The sequence below is a fragment of the Leopardus geoffroyi genome, chromosome A3, assembly GCF_018350155.1.
Source record: "Leopardus geoffroyi isolate Oge1 chromosome A3, O.geoffroyi_Oge1_pat1.0, whole genome shotgun sequence".
NCBI lineage: Eukaryota > Metazoa > Chordata > Mammalia > Carnivora > Felidae > Leopardus > Leopardus geoffroyi.
In genome coordinates, this window is record NC_059336.1 from 117674323 (window position 1) to 117698700 (window position 24378).

At 53.4% G+C, this 24378-nt stretch overlaps 1 protein-coding gene and 1 long non-coding RNA gene across 2 annotated transcripts; one reads left to right on the forward strand and one right to left on the reverse strand.

The window, feature by feature from the left end:
• Nucleotides 1-432: 432 nt before the first annotated feature.
• FOSL2 (FOS like 2, AP-1 transcription factor subunit) lies at nt 433-24167 on the reverse strand. The gene is made up of 4 exons (XM_045447305.1): nt 23227-24167; nt 13174-13425; nt 7632-7739; nt 433-5202 (listed from the first exon to the last, which is right to left on the reverse strand). The coding sequence occupies exons 1-4, from the start codon at nt 23323-23325 to the stop codon at nt 4684-4686; spliced, it is 978 nt and encodes a 325-aa protein (XP_045303261.1). The 5' UTR covers nt 23326-24167; the 3' UTR covers nt 433-4683.
• Nucleotides 10569-13870, forward strand: LOC123581301. Its single transcript, XR_006703706.1, has 2 exons — nt 10569-10800; nt 13351-13870. It is a non-coding gene; the product is annotated as an uncharacterized LOC123581301 (long non-coding RNA).
• Nucleotides 24168-24378: the final 211 nt, after the last annotated feature.

The window sequence follows — 24378 nt, forward strand, 5'->3', positions numbered from 1 at the left end:
TTCAAAACTATACAAAGATTTTTGAGCTCGCAGTCCTGCCTGGAGAGGCCTATTTAGAAGCCTTTCCAATGGGACCATTTCACCAATACTTAAACAAAAAAAAAAAAAAAAAAAAAAAAAAAAAAAAAGAAAGAAACGAAAAAAGAAAAAAAAGAAAAGAAAAAGAAAAAAAAAAAAGGATGCTCAGAAAGGTAATTAAATTCTCCATAGAGCTATGACTCTTGTACAACCTGTTTCCTCCAGGATCTTATAGCAGACTTTACTCCACATCATTGACAGATCTCAAATACAGATGCACGAAATTTATGGTTTTCCACTATATACCAAAATACGATATATACATCTCTCGCTGCAGAAAAGACACCCTGACACCTATTCTTTATACAAAGGCAAATATTTTCTTCCTCGATATCAAGTAACCACAAACTAAAATAAATGGAATAAACGTTTAATCACACAGAGAAAATAATTTTTGAGGAACGTTGTATTCTCTTACAATATAGACTTCTTGGTGACCACTGTCCCCAGAGGAATGACCATCCGTCTTTAAGAACAGAACCTTTTTATACAGTTTATACAGCACATGTCACAAGTCATTTTAGAAACAAAAAAAAAAAAGCATCATTAGCCTAAATTTAAAAACAAAAATGAAGAAAGAGAGGGAGAGAGGAACTGAGTACTTTAATGCTGTTTCTATTCAGGCTTGGTACAACACAAAGATGTAAACATTTTAAATAAATAATAAAATAAATGTCAATTTCTTCTCCCCCTCCCCTTCCCATGCCCCGCTCAAATTGACCCAGCCTTTCCTGAACACATCAGCACTGGCCAATTAAAACCCTCTGTTAATGTATGGCCCAAACACTAGAAGCATGAGATGTCAAATTAGTAGTGGGATGACTGAGTTTTCTTTTTAAAAGCTGCAGGAGGCACACTTGGAAATGTAGGCACGCACGCACGTGTGCACGTGCACACACACACACACACACACACACCCAACCTGTCAATAAATAGTGAGATGCTGGCTTTTAAGATAAATGCCAAGAAGACTCAACAAGCAGAAAGTAGCAAGACCCCTTTACTTAAGTTTTTAAAGGAAGTTACACACATCACGTATCCTATTGGTCCACAAATTCTAGAAGGACTCAGGTTACCCCTCCAACCATCTGAGGAGTGCAAAGGAGCACATGACAAGGGAGAGGGAAAAGAAGTTTGGAGGTGGGAGGGTACTGTGGGGGATGGATCTTTGAGAACAAACCTCCGACTGAGGGCAACCTTGCCTGAGATCTTTGAAGACGGACCTTCTCACCTCTAAGTGTTTTTGTTTATCCATTACTTGGGGGCCTTTAACAGGGGATACCCTCGCCCCTTAGTCTCATCCTAAAGAGGGTATATTTATAAAAGTGCCTAATACAGTGCCTGGCACATAGTAGGTGCTTATTCTTTTCCTTCTTCGGGGGGCTGTGTGATATCTGATCAGGAAAGGAGATCAACCTGAAAGGTAAACATGAGATTGCAGGAACATTTGTTGGTCCATCAAGGGGAGAAAAGTTCCATTGCCTATGGCGTCCCTCCCTTAGACTCAGAGCCCAGTGGGAGCAGAGAAGAGACTCTTGTCCCCAAAGCCTGAGGAAAGGAAGCCATAGCCTCTGATGGCTCCTGGCCGAGATGCTTGTGTGACTGGCCAGTGGGCGCACCTGGCCTTTCTCACAGGCAGAACAGTGATGTCTTTCTGCAAACTTCCCCACGAAAGCTCTGCGTGCAGCTGGCCCCGGCTATTTCCTAAGCTTCACCTGGGATCTCCTCTCTTTCCTGTGTCAGCAGCTGTGTCCCTCCACTCAGCCAGGAAGAGGACGGATCCCAGAGAGGCCAGCCAGGTGGCCACGAGGACCGTGTGTTTCACACTAGCCTGTCGAGGCGCGCCTGCCCTATGCCGTCCCAGAGCTGCCTGCAGCCCAACTGGAGTCCACACCAGCTGCCTCGCGGCTGGGGACACAGGGGAGGCCCAGCAGTTCCCAGCTTAAGCACCAAGGCGCCCCCACTGCAGCTGTTCCTTTAGTTGGAGCCACGGGAGGAGAAAGCAGGCCTGGAGTCCGGTGATTCTGGAACAATGGTGTGTGCGCAGGAACTTCAAGAACAAGCCAGAAGAAGCCTCAGCTAACTGAGGATATGCTCATGAGTTAGGTGTGAATGGTCAGCCTTCCCCCAAATAACCTCTGGCTTTGGGGAAGCCAAACCACCTCCAAGAACAAAGCCGGGGGTCCTGAATGGGAACGCAGCTTAGAGGCCTCTAAAGCCCTGTGAGGTGGTGGTTTTTCCCTTCTGCTGGTCCCAAAGCCAACACAGCTTGAAATCTGTACTAAGGCCAAACGCTATCCCAGGAATGTCCAGCCTGGCCCCAAGTCACAGATTACGGCCTGCCTCGGGATCAGTGCTGTGCAAAGGGGGGCACAAAGGGACTTTCAGAAATAAAACACCAAAAAGCAGCTTCATTTAGGAAATATATATAATATATGTATATTATATATATATATATATATGCAAAAAGAAGCAAATAGCTCCCAATTGGCCGCAAATACCACTTGAGATGATTAAGCCCTTCAGAGCAGAGCGCACCCCAGTTTTCTTTGCCCACCTCCTGCGTTTCCTGGCTGACTGCTATTTCTTTGGTTAATCCAAAGCCAGAAACTCAATTGCCCAATCTAATGCCCCGCCCAGAACCTCTGGGAAATCGGGAGGGCAGCATCATAGCCAAGGAATGTGGGAAATAACATTTTTAAGGTTTTGGGGGGAAAAAAATCCTTTTTCTTTTAAACTCCATTCTCTGCATGGCTTATCCTTCCCCACATCACTTCCAGTCAGAGCGGGCTGCGTGTTTTAAGCATTTGGCGGCTCCATTCTGCGTGTTCCATTTTAGTGCACAGAGGAGGGTCAGGGGCATTAAGTAAGGACCCGCCCTCGAGGCCTGGGTGTGTGAAAGGAACAAGTGAGCTAATGTGTCACAGCTCTCTCTCTCTCTCTTTCTCTCCCGAGACTAACTTTGAAATTTAACCCCCAGTGGGTTTGATTTAAATAATATCTATATAATTTTAAATTATCATACAATGATCTCTAGAGCTGAATCACAACGGTGGGGTCTCCCCCAAAGCACTAGCCCAGCAGAGGCCAATTCTAGAAGATCAGCCAGAGCTTTGCCTTAGGGAGAAAAAGGCTCAGAGGGGTGGGAGGCAGGGCCCTCGCTCAGCTGTGCTCTTGGAAGAGGCCAGGAGGACCCCCGCCCCCACGCCCCGCCCCCTGCAGTGGGAAGCAATACATCTCATCTCTGATTTCAGCAGCCCCCAGGAAGGGCGTGAAAGCCCCAAGCCTTAGCAACAGCTCTGGGCCAGAGGTTCACAGCTGGCTGGCTGGACCTGAGGAGCACACTGGGAGGACATGGTGTGGAAGGGAGAAAGCACTCCATCAGGTAGCAGATGATGACCACGGAGGGCAGAAAAGGCCTGACATCTCACTGAGAGGCGAATCCCACTCTGCCTCCCCTCCTTCCTCCCCTACCTTTCCATTCACAGCAAAGGTGCCTTCAAGGCTTGGGGAGGTGCCCCCCGCTCCCTGCCCCGGGCAGCAATCTGGGGAGGGCCCAGGCCCACGCTCATTAAATTTCTGTGGGTGGCGTCACCCTGAGAGCCAGACCGGGGATGGCAGAGCCAACAGAGACTTGGGAGTGCTGTGCGGTTCCTAGGGAGGGACACCTCCCTGGTCTAGTAGAAGGGTCCAGGGGCAGGATGGCGAGGCAGTAATTACAGGAGACGTCCTGCTCAAGACACCAGGTCAAGGGAAGCTGGCTGGGACACACCTGTGTGGCTTGTTGGCACTATTCCTGGCCTGGTAATTAGGCATTTGGCAAACCCAACCTGTGCCCCGGCTGTCTCACTCACACCCTGTCTTCTGGCCAAGCCGCTCCTCCAAAAGTTGTCTCCAAGGATGGGCAGAAAGGGTCCTCCAGGCCTCCCAGTGATGGCAGCATCTCCTTGAGAGCTCAGGGAGCCCTGCTGGTGGTTCTGGAGATGGTGGTGGAGCGGGGAGTGTCAAGGGAGGGAAGGTTCTGTATTGCACATTGACTGTCCCCTTCTGGACAAGTCGGCCCCAGCAGAAGAGTCAGTCACCTGCTGCCCCATCTCCAGAAATGAAGAGCTTTAATATTCAGACCACCCCGATGAAATGTCATGGCAACTTTGAGAAAAACCAAGAGGAAGTAAAATCGACACTGGGGAGAGGAAGGGGCGAATAGAGGGAAGGTGAAACCAAAAGGCACTGAGCATGCTCGGTGGGGCGGGGAAGGACACCATCACTCCAGAGACAGATCGTAACAAAGGGACAGGAACGGTCCACACCAGCTTCAGGCTCTTCAGAAGCCAGAGAGATGCCTGAGTCCACTGAACCAAGTTCTCCAAGGCTTTTCAAGACACAGGATTCACTTTGCAAGATGAACGAGGGAGGAGGTCCCGTGAGTTCTAAGAGATCACCAAAAGTCCTCAACACCTCACCACCAAATCCCACCTGGGTGTCCCCAGAGCCGGGAAGCTCTCTTCTCTGGTAGGGTCCCCCTCTGGCCCTCACGGCCCTGGAGTGCTTGAAGGTGCTGGTCCCTGGGAAGGAGGCAGTGACGAGGACCCCCTGGGAGCTGGGTTACAGAGCCAGCAGAGTGGGGGAGTTCAAGGAGTCTGATGACTGGTCCCCACTGCTACTGCTTCTGCGGTGTGCCTTGGAGCAGGACTCGGAGGGTGACGCAGGCGACTCCTGCTCCAGGACGCTGGGGTAGGTGAAGACGAGGTTCGAGGTGCCCGGAGTGATGGCAGGCGTGGAGGTCACCACGATGGGGGTGTGCAGGGGCTCCTCCCCGTAGAAGCCCCCAGCAATGCTGATGGGCTTGATGACAGAGCGCTGGCCCTTGTCCAGCCCGGCCGATGAGGATGAGGGGCTGTCCTCTTCCAGGGGCTCCTGCTTCACCACGACGGCACCCACTCCGCCGCCTCCACCGCGCAGGGGCTGGAGCCCAGAGGCTGGGGGGGATCGGCGCTCCTCGGGGCTGATCTTGCACACGGGCCCGTGGGCCACTAACATGAACTCCAGCTTTTCCTTCTCCTTCTGCAGCTCAGCGATCTCCTTCTGCAGGCCTGACTTCTCCTCCTCCAGCTCCTCTGTCTCCTGCAGGGGGAAGAGAGGTGTGTGAGGGATAGGAGCCTGCTGGGGAGACCTGCTTGGGGTGGGGGTGGGGTTGGCTTCCAATCCAGGTGAGAAAAGGAAAACCAGAGCTGTCCCCAGAGGACCAACTGTGAAAGCAGCCCACTCACACCCCTGGCCACGGACCCCACTGGCTCTGAGTCACCTGGTGGCTCAAGATTCCTTTTATGTCCAAAGCTCCTGAGAAAGGAGGAAAGTAGGCTCGGAGGAAGGCTGAAATGACACCACGACCGAGCGCTTACTTTGTGCCAGGCACTGCAGATCAATCCTCCAGGAGATTTCTAAAGCAGGCATCATCAATCACCTCACTTTGCAGATGAGGAAACTGAGATTCAGAGAGGTCTTGTCATTTGCCCAGTGTCACAGGGCAAGCAGATTACAGAGTAGCCCAGATCTGACCCTGATGTATCTACCCCAGAGTCCATATGCTACCAGGCTCTACTGCCGCCCTGCCAGGACTGCAGTTTCCCAGGAGCGGGGAACAGTGAGGTCTGGAGGGGAAGGGAGAGCAGCATGCAGTTCCCTGCACCGCAACCCCCCCCCCCTCATCCTTCTCACACCCCTTCACCCCTGTCCAGCCTGCCTGTGGATGCATAAACACTAAACTCTACGCTGCACACACAAGCTTTGGACAGTGCCAGCCTGGCAGGAAGTTCTCCATTCGTCCCCGCTAAATCGTCACCGCCCCACTTCCCTTTTTTTACTCTAATTTCTGAAGCACATGCTTCGGGACTCACAGAACCCTGGGAGAATATTCCGTTCAGTCCCTGTGCTTTAACAGATGAGGAACCTGACAGCCTGAGCAGGCGAGGAGGGTGGCAGGGTCCCGTGGCGAGGAGCTCGGCCCCCTCCCTTTGGTGCAAAGCCAGAGAAGCAGCAAAGCACATGGAAGGAGCAGGTGTGAAAGGTGAAAAGGCGTGTGTCACGGCCTCCTCCCCACTTTTCCCCTAACACAGATTCCCGTTCAAGAATGAGATGATGTGGGCCAGAGCTGAGTAGAGTACAGCATATTCCACAGTGAAAAAAAGTTTCCATCTGTCTCAAGGGTCTGACGAACGTCATGAGCTTATGAGAGGTTTCCTGTGGAGGATGTGGCTCAGGGGCCTGGGTGGCTGGGGTGGGTGGGGCGGCGGGGGAGTAGGGTGTGAGGCTTCTGGGGGAGGGAGGGAGGGAGGGAGGGGAGGAAAGCAGGCGGCCCGGAGGAGGAGGGGCTATTCTGGGGCTAGTGGTAGGGAGCACCCAGGGTAGACTCAAGAGGACCTGGCCCCTTAGAAGGTTAGTGGTAGGGAGGACTCTCCTGGGGGAGTCTACCCAGGGAGTACTGATCACTAAGGGATCTCTTCACCTAGTGACGGAGAGCTCCCGGTCTCCCGCCCGATGCTCACACACACCTCCGCGGGACATCACTACAGGCTACATGGAATTCACACAGTACACATTCAATCCCCAAGAGCTCTCACTCTTGGACAAAGGGGACCTGATGCAGGTGGATGGTACCTGGGAGCATTCGAGAACGTCATGGGATGTGTAAGGCAATTTGTGATTTCCAGAGCCCGTCCCTGGCTGGTCATTGTTAAGGACTGCCAACAGTCTCCCTCTAACATTCTGCTCAGGAGAGTTAGTCCTGACTTTGGGCTTCCTCCACATGCCATTCAGCCCATCTTGCAGGGCTAGGCTCTGGAGGGAGTTACGTGACGTTGGTCAGGTCAGGCTTTTGAGAGGGAAGGGCAGGGCCACAGCCCCCAGGTGTGGGCAATTAGGCAGCAGGGGAGAGTGACTCACAGGGCAGAATGAGGTACCAAGGTGACAGCTTCAGGCTCATAGCAGAGATTAGGAATCCTCCTGCCCGTGAAGGATACGAGAAAACCCCAAGACAGTACAACTCAGCTGGCACGTGACCATCTCCATGAGACCCAGAGAGCTTCGAGACCCCCTCAGACTGCAGTCTCCCCCTGTCCACACCAGCTAGCTTGGATCATTCCTGCTGGTGGGAGGCATGGGGGCGGCTGGAAGGCTGGGAAGTAGCCCCAGAGGGGGCAGGTCTGGGCCTGGGCGGGCTCTCAGGGCCTAGCAATACCAACACTCTGTGCCATCCCTCACCCAGGGGCCCCAGCAGGTCTGAGAGCAGGAGACGCACAGGTGTTAGGTCCCTGCAGGCTGTCGAACTCCCTCTCTGGGCCCAGGCTGGTGCCAAAGGCCGGCACTCTCCCCCAATCTCTACTTTAATCAGGGCAGTGCTAAACCTATGTGCTCAAAGGAAGGAATGTTTCTGTCTGCACTGACTCATCTATACAGGCCACTGGTGGGCAAGGAGAGGGTGGGAGGCCAGGAGGCCTGGGGCCCTAGCACGTGCCCACCCAGAAGCGCCCCCCGGCCCCTGCGGAGCTCCTTACCGCCTGCAGCTTCTCCGTCAGCTCCCGGCGTCGGTTTCTGCACTTGGCTGCAGCCAGCTTGTTCCTCTCCCTTCGGATTCGACGTTTCTCCTCCTCTTCCGGGGACAGCTAGAGGCCAAGGTCAAGGATCATGATTAGGTTTGGGTAAATGGTTCCCCAGCTTTGTTTCCTAACTACATTTTAAGAAACTCCTCTGGGATGGGTATGGGGGGAAGGGAGAGAGGCGAGAGGAGTGTGGTTGGGCTCAGCAATTCTAGAATATGCGCTCCCTGCCGTGGCCACCCGGGAGGGCACTTAGAGCTGAGCCCACACTGGAAAGTGACAGTCCCAGGTTTGAGGGGGAGAACAGGGCAGCAACGTGTCAAGGACTCAACAGCCCAGACAAGATGGTAGCATTTATCAGGTCAGCCCTGATCCAGTGCTAAGGCCAGAGAGGAGAAGCTGGGGTTGCTCCTCCCAGAGTCCCTTCATACCAGCCAGGCCTGGCCCCACCCACTTACACAGCTTCTCCCAAACCCTGGCCAATTACTCCTCCCCACCACTCTGCCTACTCTGCAAGCCTCATTATCCCCATTTGGTTAAGTAGCTCAGCCCAGAGTAAGAACCACTGGCAGGGGGTGGGGGTGGGGGGGGATGGGGGATGTTCTATTGCCAGAAGGTGGGCCATGGATACCACCCGGCTTCCAATTCCTCTACCAGCCCCAGCGTGCCAGTGGCTCACAATTCAACCTGGAGGGCTCACTAGTGTGCCTGGCACAATGCTAGGCTGGACAGGACAGGCAAAAAGGAGAAGGGACCCCCCCAGGCACATTAAACCCTGCTGCCCACCACCCGCATTCATTCAACAAATGAGAACCTTCCATGTGCCGGGCGTGATTTGAGAGGTTGGAGATTTATCAGAAAACGAAATGAACAAAAATCCCTCCGCAGAGCGTTTCATCTAGCTTCTTGCAAGGAGGCTGGTTGAGGGCCTGTGACTCATGCCCCCTGGGCAAGAACTCTGCTCCACTACATAGGGCTGAGACTCTGTTTACATACAGCCCTTCCTGTGACCCTAGTGCCCCTCAGTGCGGGCAGAGGTGACAGGAGGAGATGGCTGTGGGCCAAGGCAGAAAGTAATTCCGAAAGAAAGACCATTCTGCGCAGTTCTCAGACACTGATAGCACACCTACTATGTGCCAAGCTCAGTACTGAAGGCTTAGAAGATTCTTAGAGGAGTAAGATCTGGGTCCTACCCTAAGGGACAACATGGGAAAAAAGCCGAAGCCACTTTTGGAGGGGTGAGAGAAACTTTTCCCACTGAGAGAGGGAGGGAGTCACGGACCTGACTGGGCCCAGGTCAGAGTCCCCAGGGCTCCCCACAACCCTGCAGGTCTGTTGCTGTGATATCCTGAACAGCAAAGCAGGGCACAGCATCGGAGAGGACAATCCCATCTCTGTCTACACTGAGGTAACCCTATGGGCCCAACCAAGGTGCCAGAGCCCCACATCAAATTCTCCAAGCGTTGGCATGAAAACGTGCCAGTCAACTCCTTGGACACGAAGTCCCTCTGAGGCATCAGGCCACCTGAGCACAGAGAGGCTCGTCACACCTTCTCAACTTTCAAATCCACCGCCCACCCTCCAGCAGTCAAGGTGTGTGGCTCAGGGGGGAGGCAGGAAGCCTGGCACGCTAGGGAGACCTACCAGCCTCCTGGCACCTCAGATCTCCCAGGGCGTCGGCTGAGCCCCGCCTCGTCCTGCATCTGCCCCGGGGACCTCCTTCACACCTGGGATATCCTCCTCATGTTCCTTCACCTCCTCCACGACCTCACCTCAAGCGATTAAGAACCAGACCCAGCTCCCCTCCCGCATCAGCCCCACCCTCGTTGTGCCTCTGCCCCCTGCAGTGGTCTCCAGGTGGGACACAGAGAGCACAGGGTCTGCCTCTGGGAGTCCCCAGGCCCCTTCCAAAGACCTGGTCTCAGGGTCCCATACCTCATCCCACCTCCACCTCCATCCTCAAGCCCTGGCTTCAGCCCCGGCTTCTGAAATCCTCTGCTTCCCCTAGAGAGCCAAAGGCTCCACATTCTCTCTTCTGAGAGGTCTAAGGCAGGCTGGAAGCAAAACACGGATATGGGGGCGCCCAGGTGGCTCAGTCGGTTGAGCATCCAACTCTTGGTTTCAGCTCAGGTCATGATCTCCCAGTTGGTGAGTTGGAGCCCCGCGTCGGGCTCTGTGCTGTTGGTGCAGAGCCTGCTTGGGATTCTCCCTCTCACCCTCTCTCTGGCCCTCCCCCGCTCACGCTGTCTCTCTAAATAAATAAACTTAAAAAAAAAAAAACCCCACAAAACCCTGATATGACATTTCTGTGTTGCCATGGACAAATCACCAAAGCTTCTAAGCCTCAGATTTCCCATTCAGAAAATGGAATTATTGGGACCTGCCCTGCCTTCCAAAAAGTTTCTGTGGTGATCAGATGAAGACTCTGTGTGAGGGGTGCCTGGGTGGCTCAGTCAGTTAAGGGTCGGACTTCGACTCAGGTCACACGGTTCGTGGGTTTGAGCCCTGTGTTGGGCTCTTTGCTGACAGCTCAGAGCCTGGAGCCTGTCTTTGGATTCTGTGTCTCCCTCTCTCTCTGTCCCTTCCCTACTCGTGCTCTGTCTCTCTCTCCCTCTCTCAAAAATAAATAAAAACAAAAAAGAATTAAAAACAAAAAGACTCAGTGTGAGGGCCCTCTCTAACCTAGAAAGTGCTAGAAAGAAGATGGAATTCCGAGGTTCCTCTCTGAAGCTTTTTCTGAGCCCTGGAAGAATCCAGATGAACCAGAGATCCACAGTGCACAAACCTGGCACCTTGGCCCTGTGTGGGGACTGGCTGCCCAGCTGAGGTCATGTGGTCACTTGGCTACAGCTCTGAATACTTGCTGCTTCTAAACTTGTCTCAACCTGAGCCCAGCAGAGTTACCGAGGGCCTGCTGGCCCCGCCGCAGCCCTGCGTTCAGGATTCACCACGCAAAGGGCTACTGGGCTCCCCCTGAGGCCCAGATAAGGCCTTCATCCCTCACTGACGAGGGGCAGAAAAGATGAAGACCTTGTTGTGGTACATTTCAGCCTCCCTCCCCCTTTGGCTGCTTCCGGACCGCTTTTGGCCTCCTGATTAGCCCAGAAGTCTCTCCGCTATCTGTAAGGTATGGGGCAACTTGGGGGAGCTGTCAGCATAGGAAGTGTTCAGGGGTGGTGACTTCAACGCGGTTAAAGCTTGAGTGTGTCAGCACCACCAAGTTCCCACCCACAAGCCACACACCCTCTGCTCCCGGCCTCCTCGGGTCACCGCCACTGGCCTAAGAGGCAGCCTCTGGGCAGGCTTGGAGCAGGGCAGCGAGGTACCATGTTGGCTCTGGGTCACAGGCTCCTCCCCCTGGGGGAAGTCAGGAAGGAGGAAATCAGCTTCGGAGAAAAGACCCTAGGGCTAGGAACCCAAAGAGCCACGGTTCTAGGATGCTACTCCCCAGGCTTCCTCCAAGCTGCCAGATGATTGTCTGAATTCCTGACTGACGTGGGACAAGATGCTCCTGGCTCTCTCCCTCCCTAGCCGAAAAGGAAGGAAATCCTCCAGACAGATTGTCCTAAAGGCATGCCTAGGGTAGTGCGGTGGGAAAACCACAGGGCTGAAGGTCAAAGGAGGTAGATTCCAGTCCTGGCTCTGCCACTAACTCACTTTAGTGAGAGGAGACAGGCCCCTTCTCCTTTCTGGACTTCTGTTTCCTCATCTGTAAAATGGGGACAGAGGGGAAACTGGAAAAGCTGGTCTCCAAAGTCCCTTCCAGATAGAAGCTTCTAAATTTAGTGTGGGTGAGGCCCAGAAAAGAAGGAAGAGTGCTCAGCACATCTTGCTTTGTGTCCTGCTAGTTCAGGAATCCCTCGCAAGACCAGCTCTTACCTCGGGGTCACTTACATAAGGGGGGGATCCAACTCATTGGTGACTAGAAAGCTTGACACCTGGGGCTCCTGAAGGAAGCGTATTTCATAAAGGACATTATGATCACTGCTACTGCAATATCTACAATTACGGAAAGCAACAGTGAGGGGGATATTGGCCATCTGCCCCCACAGCGATGGAGAGCTGCATCTATTACAGTGTCTATGACTCTCCATGTCGCCCTGCGCTGACTCCTACCATTAGCAGAACAAACCAGCATGTAGTGGACGCAAGGCCCCGCTTTGTCCTCAGAGGAACAGAGAGCCCATGAAGGCTTCCAGTGTCTCGGAGTAGCGACCCTTGTAATTCTAAGTACCCTGGGGACTGCTGGAACTGGATCCATGATTATCCACAGGGCACCGTGTTTGAAGGTCCTTGTATTGGAACACTGTGGACCTGGGGTCTCAGAGTGGGAGTGGGCAGTGGTGGCAATGGATAGGATTGATCCTCCAGGCTAATATTTCATTTGAAAAAAGGATTTCACCGCTAAAGTATCTTCCCTTCCCTGGATCCATGGTGGCATGGTATTGGTGAGACAGCACTGCACAGGGAATCCAGGGAATGGGTTCCTGTCCAGACTTCCCTAGTCTCTTGCCAAACGGCCCCAGGCACGTTTGTCTGAGGCTTCGGTTGTGTCATCTGTGAAGGGGGACCGATGGGGCTCTCGGAAGGCTCACTCCCTCTTTTTATGCATGATTCTGACCTCTCTTTGGGGAATCGGGGGGCCCATCACTACCCTGGTTCACTATTGGTACGGACGACACGCCTTTTCGGTATGGGTAGATGGTGTCTAGAGAGCACGGGCCCGACACTTTCTGGTGTCCCTCCCTGCCAGGCTGACTCCTTCTCAAAGCTGAACCCTTTGAGAATAAAAAAAGCTGATGCCTGACTTCCTCCCCTCACACGCAGTCAGCTAAAGCAGCTGAGCAAACTCCAAAGACCCCAGCGTCCCTGCGCTTCTGGGACGGGTATTCCAGGCACCCGAAATGGGCTCCCGCTGCGAGCCGGAGGCCCCGGACACCAAGGCGGGAATGGTGAGTACCGTGGGCCTGGAGGGCGACCCTGCAGGTCGGCTGAGTGTTTCACCTGCCACAGACCCTAGGGGACGATCAAGGGCTAATCCAAAAAAAGCTCCCGGCCAGAGTTTCGTTGGCTGCTTGTCCTGTGGCTTCGCTGCCAAGGATCAGGGAAGGACACCACTCACTGTAGGCAGGTCCTAACAGTCCTTCCCATTTGCTGATACCTTACCACATACAATGTGTTTTCACAATCGTGATCTCATTTGCATGGCAACAAGTCCTGGCTGGCAGGTACCATGATCCCCATTTTGCAACTGAAGAAACGGAGACTCGGAGATTCTAAGGGACATGCGCAAGATGACAGAGCCGGGCCTGACTCCCCGGCCCCCAGCTCTGCTTCCAACGGTGAGGGTCGTGTGCCCCCGGTCCCCAGCTCCGTCTTCTCCCCAGTGCTCGCTCCCAGACCGCTCCCCCAGCTCCCCACCATTCCACAGAAAAACACTGTGCGTTACGAGGCCCGGAAAGCCACTGACGAGGCTCCTTTACACCGATCGGAGCCATACCTGCTCATCTCTCCTCCTGCGGCCCACGGTGGTGCCAATGGTCTTGATCACGCCAGGTCTCGGGAGCGCCATGTGCCCAGGGACGGAGGCCAGGCCCGGCAGGGGGCTGTAGGGGTGCGAGCGGGGGTACGGGTTGGACATGGAGGTGATCACTGTGGGCTGTACCATCCACTGCAGGTCCTGGCTGGTGGTGATGGCGTTGATGGTGGGGATGAAGGCGCTGCCTGAGCCAGGCATATCTACCCGGAACTTCTGAAATGAGGAACAAACAGTATTGAGACAACAGGTGCATAATGGAACAGGACAAGCGGAGCCAGGAGGCGAAGCAGAGTCAGTGCTGGGGGGGGCCAAGGTCGGAACACTGGGTGGGCTTCCCTGGACACCCAACAACCCAAGAATCAGTGGGATCTTAACTACTCCTGAGGCCCCACGTCAGATCCACTCCCCGGAGGTCCTGGCAACTCGCTCCCCAGGTGGCTCGTAAGGATGTGGTCATACCCCAGATGACTTCGAGGACAGATGCGGCCCCTAGCCACTCAACACTCAGCAGGCTAGCTCTGCCTCCTACCCGGCCTCACGAGCCTCTGGGTCACCTCCAATTAGTCCCCAGGGTACTGGGGCTCGGGACCCTTTGAGGACATTGGCGCACCCGCGGGTTGGGTGGGTGGGAGGGCAGCAAAGATCACCAGGAAACTTATTGTGCCTGCTTTTGTTACTTTCTGAATAGGTTCAGGATGGGGCTGTGACCCCATCCGGGTGAGACCAAGTCCAGGAAAAGGTGTCCTCCAACTAATGAGACTGAAAAGTGTTAGCATCTGTGGCCAGACCTTCCTTCTCCTCGCCCTTCACCGCCATCTTGCTTGGGGCAGACACACCGCGTCTCTCCCTACCTACCTACATATCTATCTGTGTTCATGTCTGTGTCTGTGGGAAACTCTCGTGCTGCCAGCTCAGCGTTTTCTCCCTGTCTCTTAATTCATGCCCAGACCAAGTTGCAGAACTCTCTGGAACGTGCTGCAGGAAGCATCCTATTTAGAATATAAGATGATGACAGAGTACAAACACTAAAATGGGTCAAGCTCCTCTTTCTTCAGAGCGACTACTAGAAAGTGAGGGGAGAAAGGAAGGGCCTCCCTGCCTCCGCAGCCCACGGCTTCCAGCTCCTCAGGGGAAATCTCCCCTAATGAAGCCGTGGGTGACCCCCATCTCCACACAAAGGAGTCCTGCAGCTCCTTCCTTCCCTAATCTGGTGGGTGATGAGATGAAAGCAGTAAGAGCACCTGCTGAGCACTTCCTAAACGACAGGCACCATGGTAGTGTTCGACCTAAATTATCTCCTTCATTCTCCCTCTGAGGTAAGAACGACCATTATCTCCACTTTAGAGGCAGAAATTTAGGCTTAGAGAGATTGAGTAACTTATCCAAGGCCACATGGCTCGTACGCAGGGGGGGTCAGGATTCAAAGAGGCTCTCAAACACGGTGCTACGCAAGCTTCCGTAGTGTCGCTTTTTGCTTCCTTGAAATCCAGACCCAAGTGCTGTAGCCACCCCTGCTGCCCTCAGGGTGTCAGCTCATCCCTGTCGACCGCCCCTCTCACCCAGGAGGCCCCACAGGTCCGATCCCAGATGAAATCGTGCTGTCGCTGGCACAGGTGCTATAGCTTTCCTTCCTATCTTGGCCTGCTCAGACCAACCAGGAGTACAAGTATTAGCAGCAATGGCGGCTGCCACCACCGTTGCCTTTGTCCCCGGTGATGACACCTGGGTTCCTGTTATGCAAGTAAGTGGAGCGTAGAGCACCTCACTGTAACTGGGGGAGTTGGGGACCCCTCCTTGCTCACTCCCCTGCCGGCTGCCTGACCCCAGTCTGGGTGGTAGCACGTCTCTGCCTCCCTTCCCAGACTGCCCTGGGGCCCCGGGGCAAGGGCGTTTTGTGAAGAAAGCATGACCCAGCACGATGGATTCTGGGATTGGGCGAGGAGAGCCCCAGTGGGATGAATCGTGAGACTCGGTGAAGTTACCAGTGGATTCTGGGATACTATGAGAAGAGCTGTCCAGTACAATGGATTCTGAGTCACCTTGGAAGGCAAAGACGATTCGGCTTTTTATCAGGAGGTGCCTGAGCTGGGTGTGCGTGTGTGTGTGTGTGTGTGTGTATGTGTGTGTGTGAAGGAAGGAAGGAAGGATGCAGTGAACAAGGAAGACTCCAAGTAGGAAATGATCTTCAAGGAGAAGAAAATGGACAACTCAGTTGGGCCTCTGAGGAGGCAGAGGATGGAGAACGCGTGCGCGTGGCTGAGCGTGCGCAGAGGCACGCAAGGCCCAGACAGCTACGCTTCTCTTGGGCTGCTGGAGGGGAGCTGGGGGCGGGGAGAGAGGAAGGTGGTGGCAGGAAACCCTCCGCCTGGAGCCAGGAGGCCCGGGCGGACACCTTCGCGAAATCACTGAGGACTTAGTTCTCCTGTCTGTGAAGAAGAATCTGAACACCAAACTCGCAAATCACTGTCACGATTAAACAAGTAGCCCCTTAGAATCGCTGGCTATAAAAGGCACTCCAGTGGTTCTCCACCGAGGCTGGGCGTTAGAACATTCTGAGGAGCTTTCTAAAAACACCAAGGCCGGAGCCAGCCTCGCCATTAGGGTTCTAAAATAACATGTCCGGGGTGGGGTTCTGATAAGGTGGTTTTTTTTTTTTAAATGCCTGGGGAGATTCTAACGTGCAGCCAGGGTGGAGAACCGCCTCTCTGAACCAATGGAAGGTGGCATCGTCATCACCAGCAGCACCGCCGCCGCGGTCACGCATCACCACGGTGCCCGTGCACTCTGCTTGGGGCGGCTCCGGGAAAGACGGCCAGCTTCCCACTCCTGGGAGGCACCCGGCATTTTTATCCCGTGTCTCTCTTCAGGTCAGGTTCTGGGTCTGAAGGGCACCTGAGGCATTCAGCATGATGGTTCGATGGGACCCTCCACCTCTGTGAGGGAACTGTCAGCTTTTCCTTCTGGATGGCATCCAAGAAATCCACTCCTCATTCCAACAGACAAACAAACAAAAAGCTCCCCTCTCAGCCCATGGGAAGCAAGCAAAAACCCTAACGCACAGCTCGGAGACTAAGACTCCTTGGGAGTAAGTGAAAGACTCTCAGCCCCTCTGGGGGCTCTCGGTCCCCTCGCTCTGGTTCTACAGAATGTGCTCCCCGGCCAACAGCCAGATTGCTTGCAGCAGTGGCTCGGTCTAGACAAAACAAGACAGCCATAAAAACAAGGCACTAGGTAATGACTGCCTCGAAACGCATGTACAACTTGTTTCAGAGGGAGGTAAAGCCATCTGGATAACACACTGGCCCTAGAAAAACAATGTCCCATCCCCACAGGGGACTGGGGCTGTGATAAAGAAGGCTTTTGTCTCCTAGAGGAGCCTCTCTGAGACACTCACACAAGTTTAAATGGGTTCTGGCCGATGTGACTTGTCTCAGCTCCAAAGGTATTACTCAGAAAGCTACACCGGAGTAGGAGAGATGAGGTGAGGCTAGGGGGTCCGTGGTCCCAGAAATCAGCCTGACAGTCTTCTCTGCCAGCAGACCCGACCATCAGTCAAACATCATGTTGGGGATAAGTCATGGTGCTCTATGGAAGGGTTAATACTGAGCAGAAACCAACACGGGGTTTCCCAGCTGTGAGCACTGGAACACCACGAGCCTTGCTGCAGCACCAAGCGTGTGCTGGGAGGGGTGGGGGATACAGCAGGGAACCCAGGACGTCACTTGAGTCCCCGGGTGGGGGGGCTCTCCAGCCCCCTTGGGAGCTCCTCCTCCAGGGACGGGATCAAAGATGCTGGACGGCTGTGTGGCATTCCAGCCTGGCAAAGCCTCCAGATGCTTTATTTGACTGTGTCATCCTGTTGACTTCTGGGTGGGCAAGAATGCCTATAAAAGGACAAACTGGCCCCCACCGACCTCCTAGAGCAGAGTCTGACGAACATTTGCTGTAAAAGGCCAGATAGTAAATATTTTAGGCTTTGTGGGTCATGCGGTCTCTGTCGCAACTACTCAACTCTGCCATTATAGCGTGGAAGCAGTCACAGACGATACGTAAACAAATAGGTGCGCCCATGTTCCATTAAACCTTATTTACAAAGACACGTGGGTCATAGTTTGGCGCCCCCTGTTCTAGAGGCCCATTCCCTCTCCAAATGCTCGGGGGGGCGGGGCGGAGAACAAAGAGAGGGAACAAAAAAAGCCAAACACAATTAGAACTCTTCCTTTAACCCAGGGAGTCTCACTCAGACCCTGAAGCTGAAGTTCGAGCCCTTACAAGATTTGTTGTGTGTCTCTGGCGTCATAAAGACCCTTCTTTATCCCAAAGCACCTATATTTAAGGATGCCACGGGGCTGTTCAGTCCCGCTCCCACAGCCTGTTTAAGAAAGACAGCTCAGAACGCAGCGCCCTACAGCCACCAAGCTTCGTCGGGTCAGAGGGGTCCCTGCAGCCTAGCACTTTCTGATTTGGGAAAATGACCTTCCTGAATTTTACAGGTAGGCCTTGGATTCAGAAATGAGGGTCAAGAGCAGTCTAGGATCTAGGAAGCACAAGCGTCTAGGCAGCAGGGTTTGGATTCCCATTTTCCTGAAGACGCGGATGGGGTTGAGCTTATCTCAGAAACTCCTGAGCTGGGCACAAGTGGCATTTGAGATGAAGTCAGGGGCGGTGTTGTCGGCCAGGTATTCCACCATCACACTGATTCTCAACTGGGCCCCCAACCACTCAAGCCACGAAGCCCATGAATACCTGTGACCTGTCTCAGCAGGCAGACAGGTAGGACTGTGCATACCTGGAAATGGACTGGGTTCTTTCTCTTAAGAACCACCCTCCCCCTTTTGCTTTTCTTTACATCCCCAGCATGGGAAAAGAAAAATTCCAAAATCTCCAGAGACTGGCTCAGGGGAAGAGGACAGAGTGAGGGCAAATGTTACCTCATACACCCCAGAGCACAACTGAGGTCCAGCTGGACCCAAATGCTATTTTTATTAAATGTGTCATTTTCTCCAAAGCCTTCTATATGGAATTCAATCAATCTTCACAGATTCTGCATTTGGTATCACTTTGACCTTTCCTCTCTGAAGAAAGCCGTTTGTGTCACGATGGAAATGGTTGCTAATAACTCATGATTTCCCCACATTTTACAGGTGATTTGCCTCCCGTCAGCTTCCTCTCTTTCCCAGGCTCGCTCAAAGGAACCACACTCTCCCCTTCCTCCTCTGAACTGCCAGGGTGAAGCAAACAAGGGAGAGAAGAAAAACAAGGGACAGGAGAAAGCGACTGATGCAGAGTTACCTGTCAGCGTCCCCAGTTTCTCCTCCCAGGGCCCTTCTGGCCTGAACCCCCCACTCCAAAGCACCGGGTGAGGGTGGGAAGGGTAATGCCCATTATCCCATGTACCCCTTCTGCACTCAGTGGAAGGGCATGGCATGTGATATTCCCTTTAACTCCAGCAGGGTGAGCATGGCCAAGTCACTGCCAGTGAGATGGTGCTGGGCAAGAGAACGCATATCTTCTCTTTTTGGCCCAGTGAGTTGAAGAGGGATAGAGTTACCAAGTGGGGTTTGGAACAGATCTATTTGCCTCAATCAAAGCAGCTGCCGTCATGTTGAAATGCCGTGGCCATCAAAAGATACCACATGCAACATGGATGAGACATGTCCACAAAGTAATGATGCTATTTTTTTTCTCTCTTTCAACAAATAGACCACAAAGTTAGCTTCCTGAGTTCTCAAAAACCAACACCTTATTCCTGTTTAACAGAGGGGAAGAAAATCTAAAGTGATAGATGGCCAAAGTGCCTACTTTGGTGTGCCCTCTCTTGGTGCCTGCTCTCACAGGAAGACTCTTGAGATCAAGATCGAGACAACTCTGGGTCATACTGTGCTTTGGACCCAGCTGGATCACCCAACCTTCTATGTCAGACTTGATTCCTTATATGTCACATCTTTTGCTAACTTCCAAATATCAAGCTCACCCTCAAAGGACAAAGATTTGTTAGCAGGGAGGGTTTTCAAAAGGATTTGCTGAAGGCAATTCCAAAAGAGGGGCATTGTAAAACGTGAGTCTAAGATCCATGGCACTCAAAGAAGTATTTAGTCTCCTCAGTGAATAATTATGAAGGGGACCACAGGGATTTGGATGTGTACTTCTGGTGTGTTTGCACCAAGATACAAACGAAAAAAAGAAAATGAGGCCCCTAACTTTACACTCACTTCGAATAATAAGGCAGGCAGAAATAAAGTAATGGCAATGCACTCAGGGGCCTGGACAGAAAAACTCAGCTACCCTCTCAGACAATACATGACTGCTATTTCACCCCGTTCGCTTTGATGAAAAACTGACGCTGACTTCCACCATCAAGAATCAGTAGAACAGACAAATTCCTGGGATAACATTTCGTTTGATCCTAATCTACAACATCTACAAGATCAAAGACAAAGGGGGGGGGGCACCAAACCCTTCATATATACACCTCCCACCTTCCAGCCAATTCTGAAGACCACCTCCCCCCCCCCCCAAAATTCCCAGTATCCTGATACAAACACAGCAAGAAAGCACGCCTTGGGAATTTGAAGACATTGTTCCTGGTTACCCAAAAGATCAGACAAACATCAAGACAGGGAAAGAAAAAAATGCACTCCTTTTTCAACCAGGTTTTATTTAGAACAAAACAAAATTTCTTAAGAAAACTGCATGTCAAAGTCAGGCAGTTTCTAGTTAACCGCTTTTAACTATATGGCATTTATTTGTCCTGAATTAAAAAGAAAAAAATCCTAAGAATTCCGAAAACTCACCAAGTTAACACTGTCTGGGGCTGGAAAAATACATTCCCCAGACAGTTCTTCTAAGAATGTCCCGTAGGGGGCAGTAGAGAGGTGTGATTGGGACTGACTTGGGAATCACAGTCATTTCTGGTAAAAGTTCTTTGATGTGAGGAATGTCCCAGCCTGGTACAGTTGGCAAAAGTTCACTCCGGGGAATTTTGTGTGTGTGCATGTGTGCGTGTATGTGTGTCTGTCTGTCTGTCTCTTGGGAAAGGGCGGTTGCCAAAGAAGAGAGCAAGTCTGGTATTCCTTGATTCCAAAGAGGAACTGTCCCTCTTGGTTTATTTTCACGTTATCTGAGGAACAGACAAATGGCAGCCTTGGAAAAGTCCTAGATCTTGTTTTTGTTTTGTTTTTTTTGTTTTGTTTTGGTTTTTTTTTTTTTTCATTAAAAGGGGGCTCAGCTGATGAAAACAAGTTATGAAATGACCTATGTTTGTGTAACTGGCTGATTGCGTAATGCTCAGGTCCTGAAACCGTAATAGTCGAGCAGCCAGGCAGGGCATATATCTGGGAGGTGTTTTCCTAGGAAAGTTAGGGGAGAGAGAAAACAACAACAATAAAAAGAAAAGGCCAGGAGGGGGAGGCGTGTGCAACTATTATTGACAAAACAAAATCACCAATGTTTTGAGATTAAAACTATAACTGGAACAGGAAATATTTTTCATGCTTCGAGTTCCTGCCATATACACGAAGAGTGGTTTTAACAAAGAATTATCTGCCCCCCCACCCCTCTGAAGTCCCTGGAACTCATGGCCATGTGTTAAAATCAAGCTTTATGAAGCCAGAGATAAGGTTCTGGGTTGAAAAGACAGCAACAAACTTATCAGGAATATTAGACCCCACAAACAGAGCAGGAAAAAATAATATTCACTTGCCCAAAGGAAAACCAGAGAACCTCTTCTACTGAGTGGTCTACTGAGATACCACAAAGGAGGAAGACCCCACTAAATGCCAGGAAAGCCTCCCCATAAAGGAAGCTGAGGGAAATAAAGTGATTACAAGTTGTATCTGGTATGTAATAAAGTTACCTTGAGCCCGTAGGGTCATAGCACAGACTTGTGAAGTAACAAAAGCCTCTCAAGTCAGTCCTGAGGACCACAGAACAGCTTTGCTCCAAGTTGGAGAGATGATGGAAAAACCTCCCCCCTCCACAAGACCCCTCTCTCCCCCCCTCCCCCCAGAGGCGGACAGGCTGAAAGACTTGTCCAAAGCGGCATTACCTTGCCAATCCCTCTGGTTTGAAAGGCACTTCACTCAAGCTGCTGGGCCAAACAGGCAGGCGTATATGCGAGAACCCATGCACTAGTTATTACTAATTGCAAAATTCTCATGTGTTACAGCATGCTAGGAATTAGCCAACAGCTGCTTTTTGCTTCAGTAATGAGGCCCCATTACACCCTGCCGGACCGAGTTCTCTTCCTTCTTCCTCGCACTGGTTTCCTGTCTGATTTTCTTCCAAAACAGGGAATTGCCTCTGCTCACATCCTGGGCTCAAAGCCCTAGTGACACAGATTATTCAATCGGGGCACTGATGTCCGGTCTGACTTCCCATTCAGGCCCCAGGGTCTGAGCAAAGCCAGGAGGTGAGATTGTAATATTGCAGTAATGACTGCCACAAAAACAGCAGCAAAAGGAACAGACAAGGTATCAAAAGACCTCTTTGGGATCCCGGGAGGAGGAGAGGGATGTTTTGGCGTTTGTTGAATTAAAGAGTGAGGGAATGGGCATATAGGACTCCAAACCGTGGCTTAATGCTATTTGGATTCAATAAAAACCACCACTGGGAAGGGAAAGCAAACAAAATCACTTTTAGGACAAGATTGAAAACTCATCGCCTTGGTGCTCATTATTAAAGGTGCACTGAATGTGCCCTCAATGCACAGACTAGGTGTTCTTCAGCCGGTGCTTAGGGAGACACCAGGGGAGATAGAGGAAAGACACAGAAAAGCCATTTGGGGGACTCACCAAGTATTGGGAATCACTTTGGAACAAGGTATCCCTCTTCAGATCCTAAAGAGAGCCATGTTTCCATTTTATTTTCTGGCAGGGTCCACCCCTCCCAGGAGCCAACCCCAGCCCCTCCTGGCTGGCTGGCTTCTGGAGGCCAAGGCCACTGCCTTACCGGACCAACTCTTGGCTGCAGCCAACTTGGCTAGAGACTCCACAGATCCTGAGGGAGATGGGCTTCAGGTAGTAGTGGCCTTGTTTGTTAAGCCAGCTCCCTCTGAAGCCTGGGGGTGGGCTGGGGGGGGCGGGGGAGTGGCTGCTGCCCAGTGCAGGCACCCCACTGGCACCCCCACCCCAGCAGCACCTTTCTGGTATTTATAGACACAGATCGCAGGCACAATCCTTCCAGCGCAAACCAGTCCGGCTGCTTTAGAAACAAGTTGTTTTTCCGCTTCCAGAACCACCCAAGAGCCTAAGCAAGGCCTCTTCTTCCCCCACCCCCACTTTTCTCTGCAGGCCTCCTTGCCCCAGGTACCCTCCCAGACCCTCAAGGCGCCCCTTCTGGTGGCAGTACAAGCTCCTTCTCTGACCCGAACAGAAGATGGATGGGCACGGGGGCACAAAGGCGCAGGCCCGGAGCCTATCGAGGCTGACCTCCTCCTTCCTGACCTTCGCACCCTATTCCCAGGGCGACAACCCTCGCTCTCACTCTGGATTACTTGAAGGAGCCCAACCATGTTTCCGAATCCCCAACCTCTTTCAGAAATTAAGACTGATGGGGAGCAGGGGCAGAGAGGGAGAGGGCTTTCCCACAGGAAGAGTCCTTGGATGTCGGGAGGGGCCAGTGAGTGCAAAGATTTTTTTTTTTTTTTTTTTTTTTTTTTTTTACCCACCACGGAGAAGTGAAGGGGGGAGAGGGGAACGATTTCTGGGAGAGGAGTTAACAGGCTCCCGGGAAGGAAGGCTGCAATTCCAGGAGCTCGTCTGGATAAGGTGTAGCGTGAGGGAAAAGGTTGGCCGGCTCTTCAAGCCCACTCCCCGCTCCAGTTTTGTTTGTTGGTTTAAGTGATGGGGGAGAACGGTGGGCGGACAACACGAAAATCCAGAACCTACAACGGTGACCCCGTAGGAATTTTCTCGCCAAGCCAAAAATGGGAAAAGAAAGCAAAAGAGGCAGTGGCGGAGAGAGGAGGGCGGGGGTCCACCCGCGCCGCCAGGTGCACCCAGGGCCCGCACCTACCTGCTGGCCGCCGCCGCTGGTGTAGGACTCGGCGTGCGCAGGTGAGCCGCTGCTGCCCCGGGACGAGGTGTCAAAGTTCCCGGGATAATCCTGGTACATGATCCGCGGTGGGGGCCCGAGAGGAAACAGGGTGTTTTTCTTCCCCCGCCCTCGCCGCGGCCGCGCACCGGCTGCTGCGCGCTCGCTCCCTGCCGGCCGCGCCTCGGGCTCTAATCTTCACTCCCGGGCTTCTCCCCGACGGTGGCGGGCGCGGACGGGGGGCGGCGACAGCCCGGGGACGGTGCCTCCCGAGCGCCTCGCGCCGCACTTCTTTCCTGCTCTGCGAGCGCCGCGGGACCGGCGGGCCACCCAGTCCCTCCCTCTAAAAGTCCGCGCGTCCCTCTGTCCCTCCCCTGCGCGCGCCCTCCCGCTCCCGCGCGCAGCCGGAGCCCGGCCGGGACGGCTGGCCGGATCAAAAACTGGAAATTAAAAAAGAGCAGGAGCCCGGCGGGTCACGCCTGCCAGGTCCGGGGGGCCCCCCGATTTCAGACAGGGCGAAAAAGGCGAAAAGAAAAGACTGCCGGCTGGGAGAAACTTCTATTTCCTCCTTTTAGAAAAGGAGCTGAGAATAAACTTCCTGTGGTCGACTCGCCGCCGGAGTTTCGGAGCGGTTCGGACACTTGCCGGGAGAAAGCAGCCTGCGCCCGGGGGAGGGGGGGGGGGCCCGCGGGGCTCCAGCTGAGCCGGCGCTGAGAGGGACGCGGCCCCGCTGCCCGTGCCGCCGCTCCGGCGCCCGACTGCACCCCTTCCCCGGCGCCCGCTCCCGGACGGGCCGCCTCGCCCGGCCGCGCCTCTCTCCCTCTCTCCCGGGCCCGCCGAGCGCCGCTCACTTGCTCGTCGCTTCGCTCGGAGCCCCTGCGCTCTGCCCGAGATGAGTCACTACAATGGCACGAGTTCAACTCCACTCTTTATTCTCCAGCCCCTGTACCATGTGGATTCACTCACGTCAACCCCAGACTCCACCTTGCGGGGAGGAGCGCGCGGGGAGGCGGAGGGAGGAGGAGGAGGAGGAGGAGGGGGAGGAGGAGGGGGAGGAGGAGAAGGAAGAGGCGCGGGAGGAGGCGGGCACAGCGCTCCCCTCGGTGCCCAGGCTCCCGGCGGCGCTGACGCCAG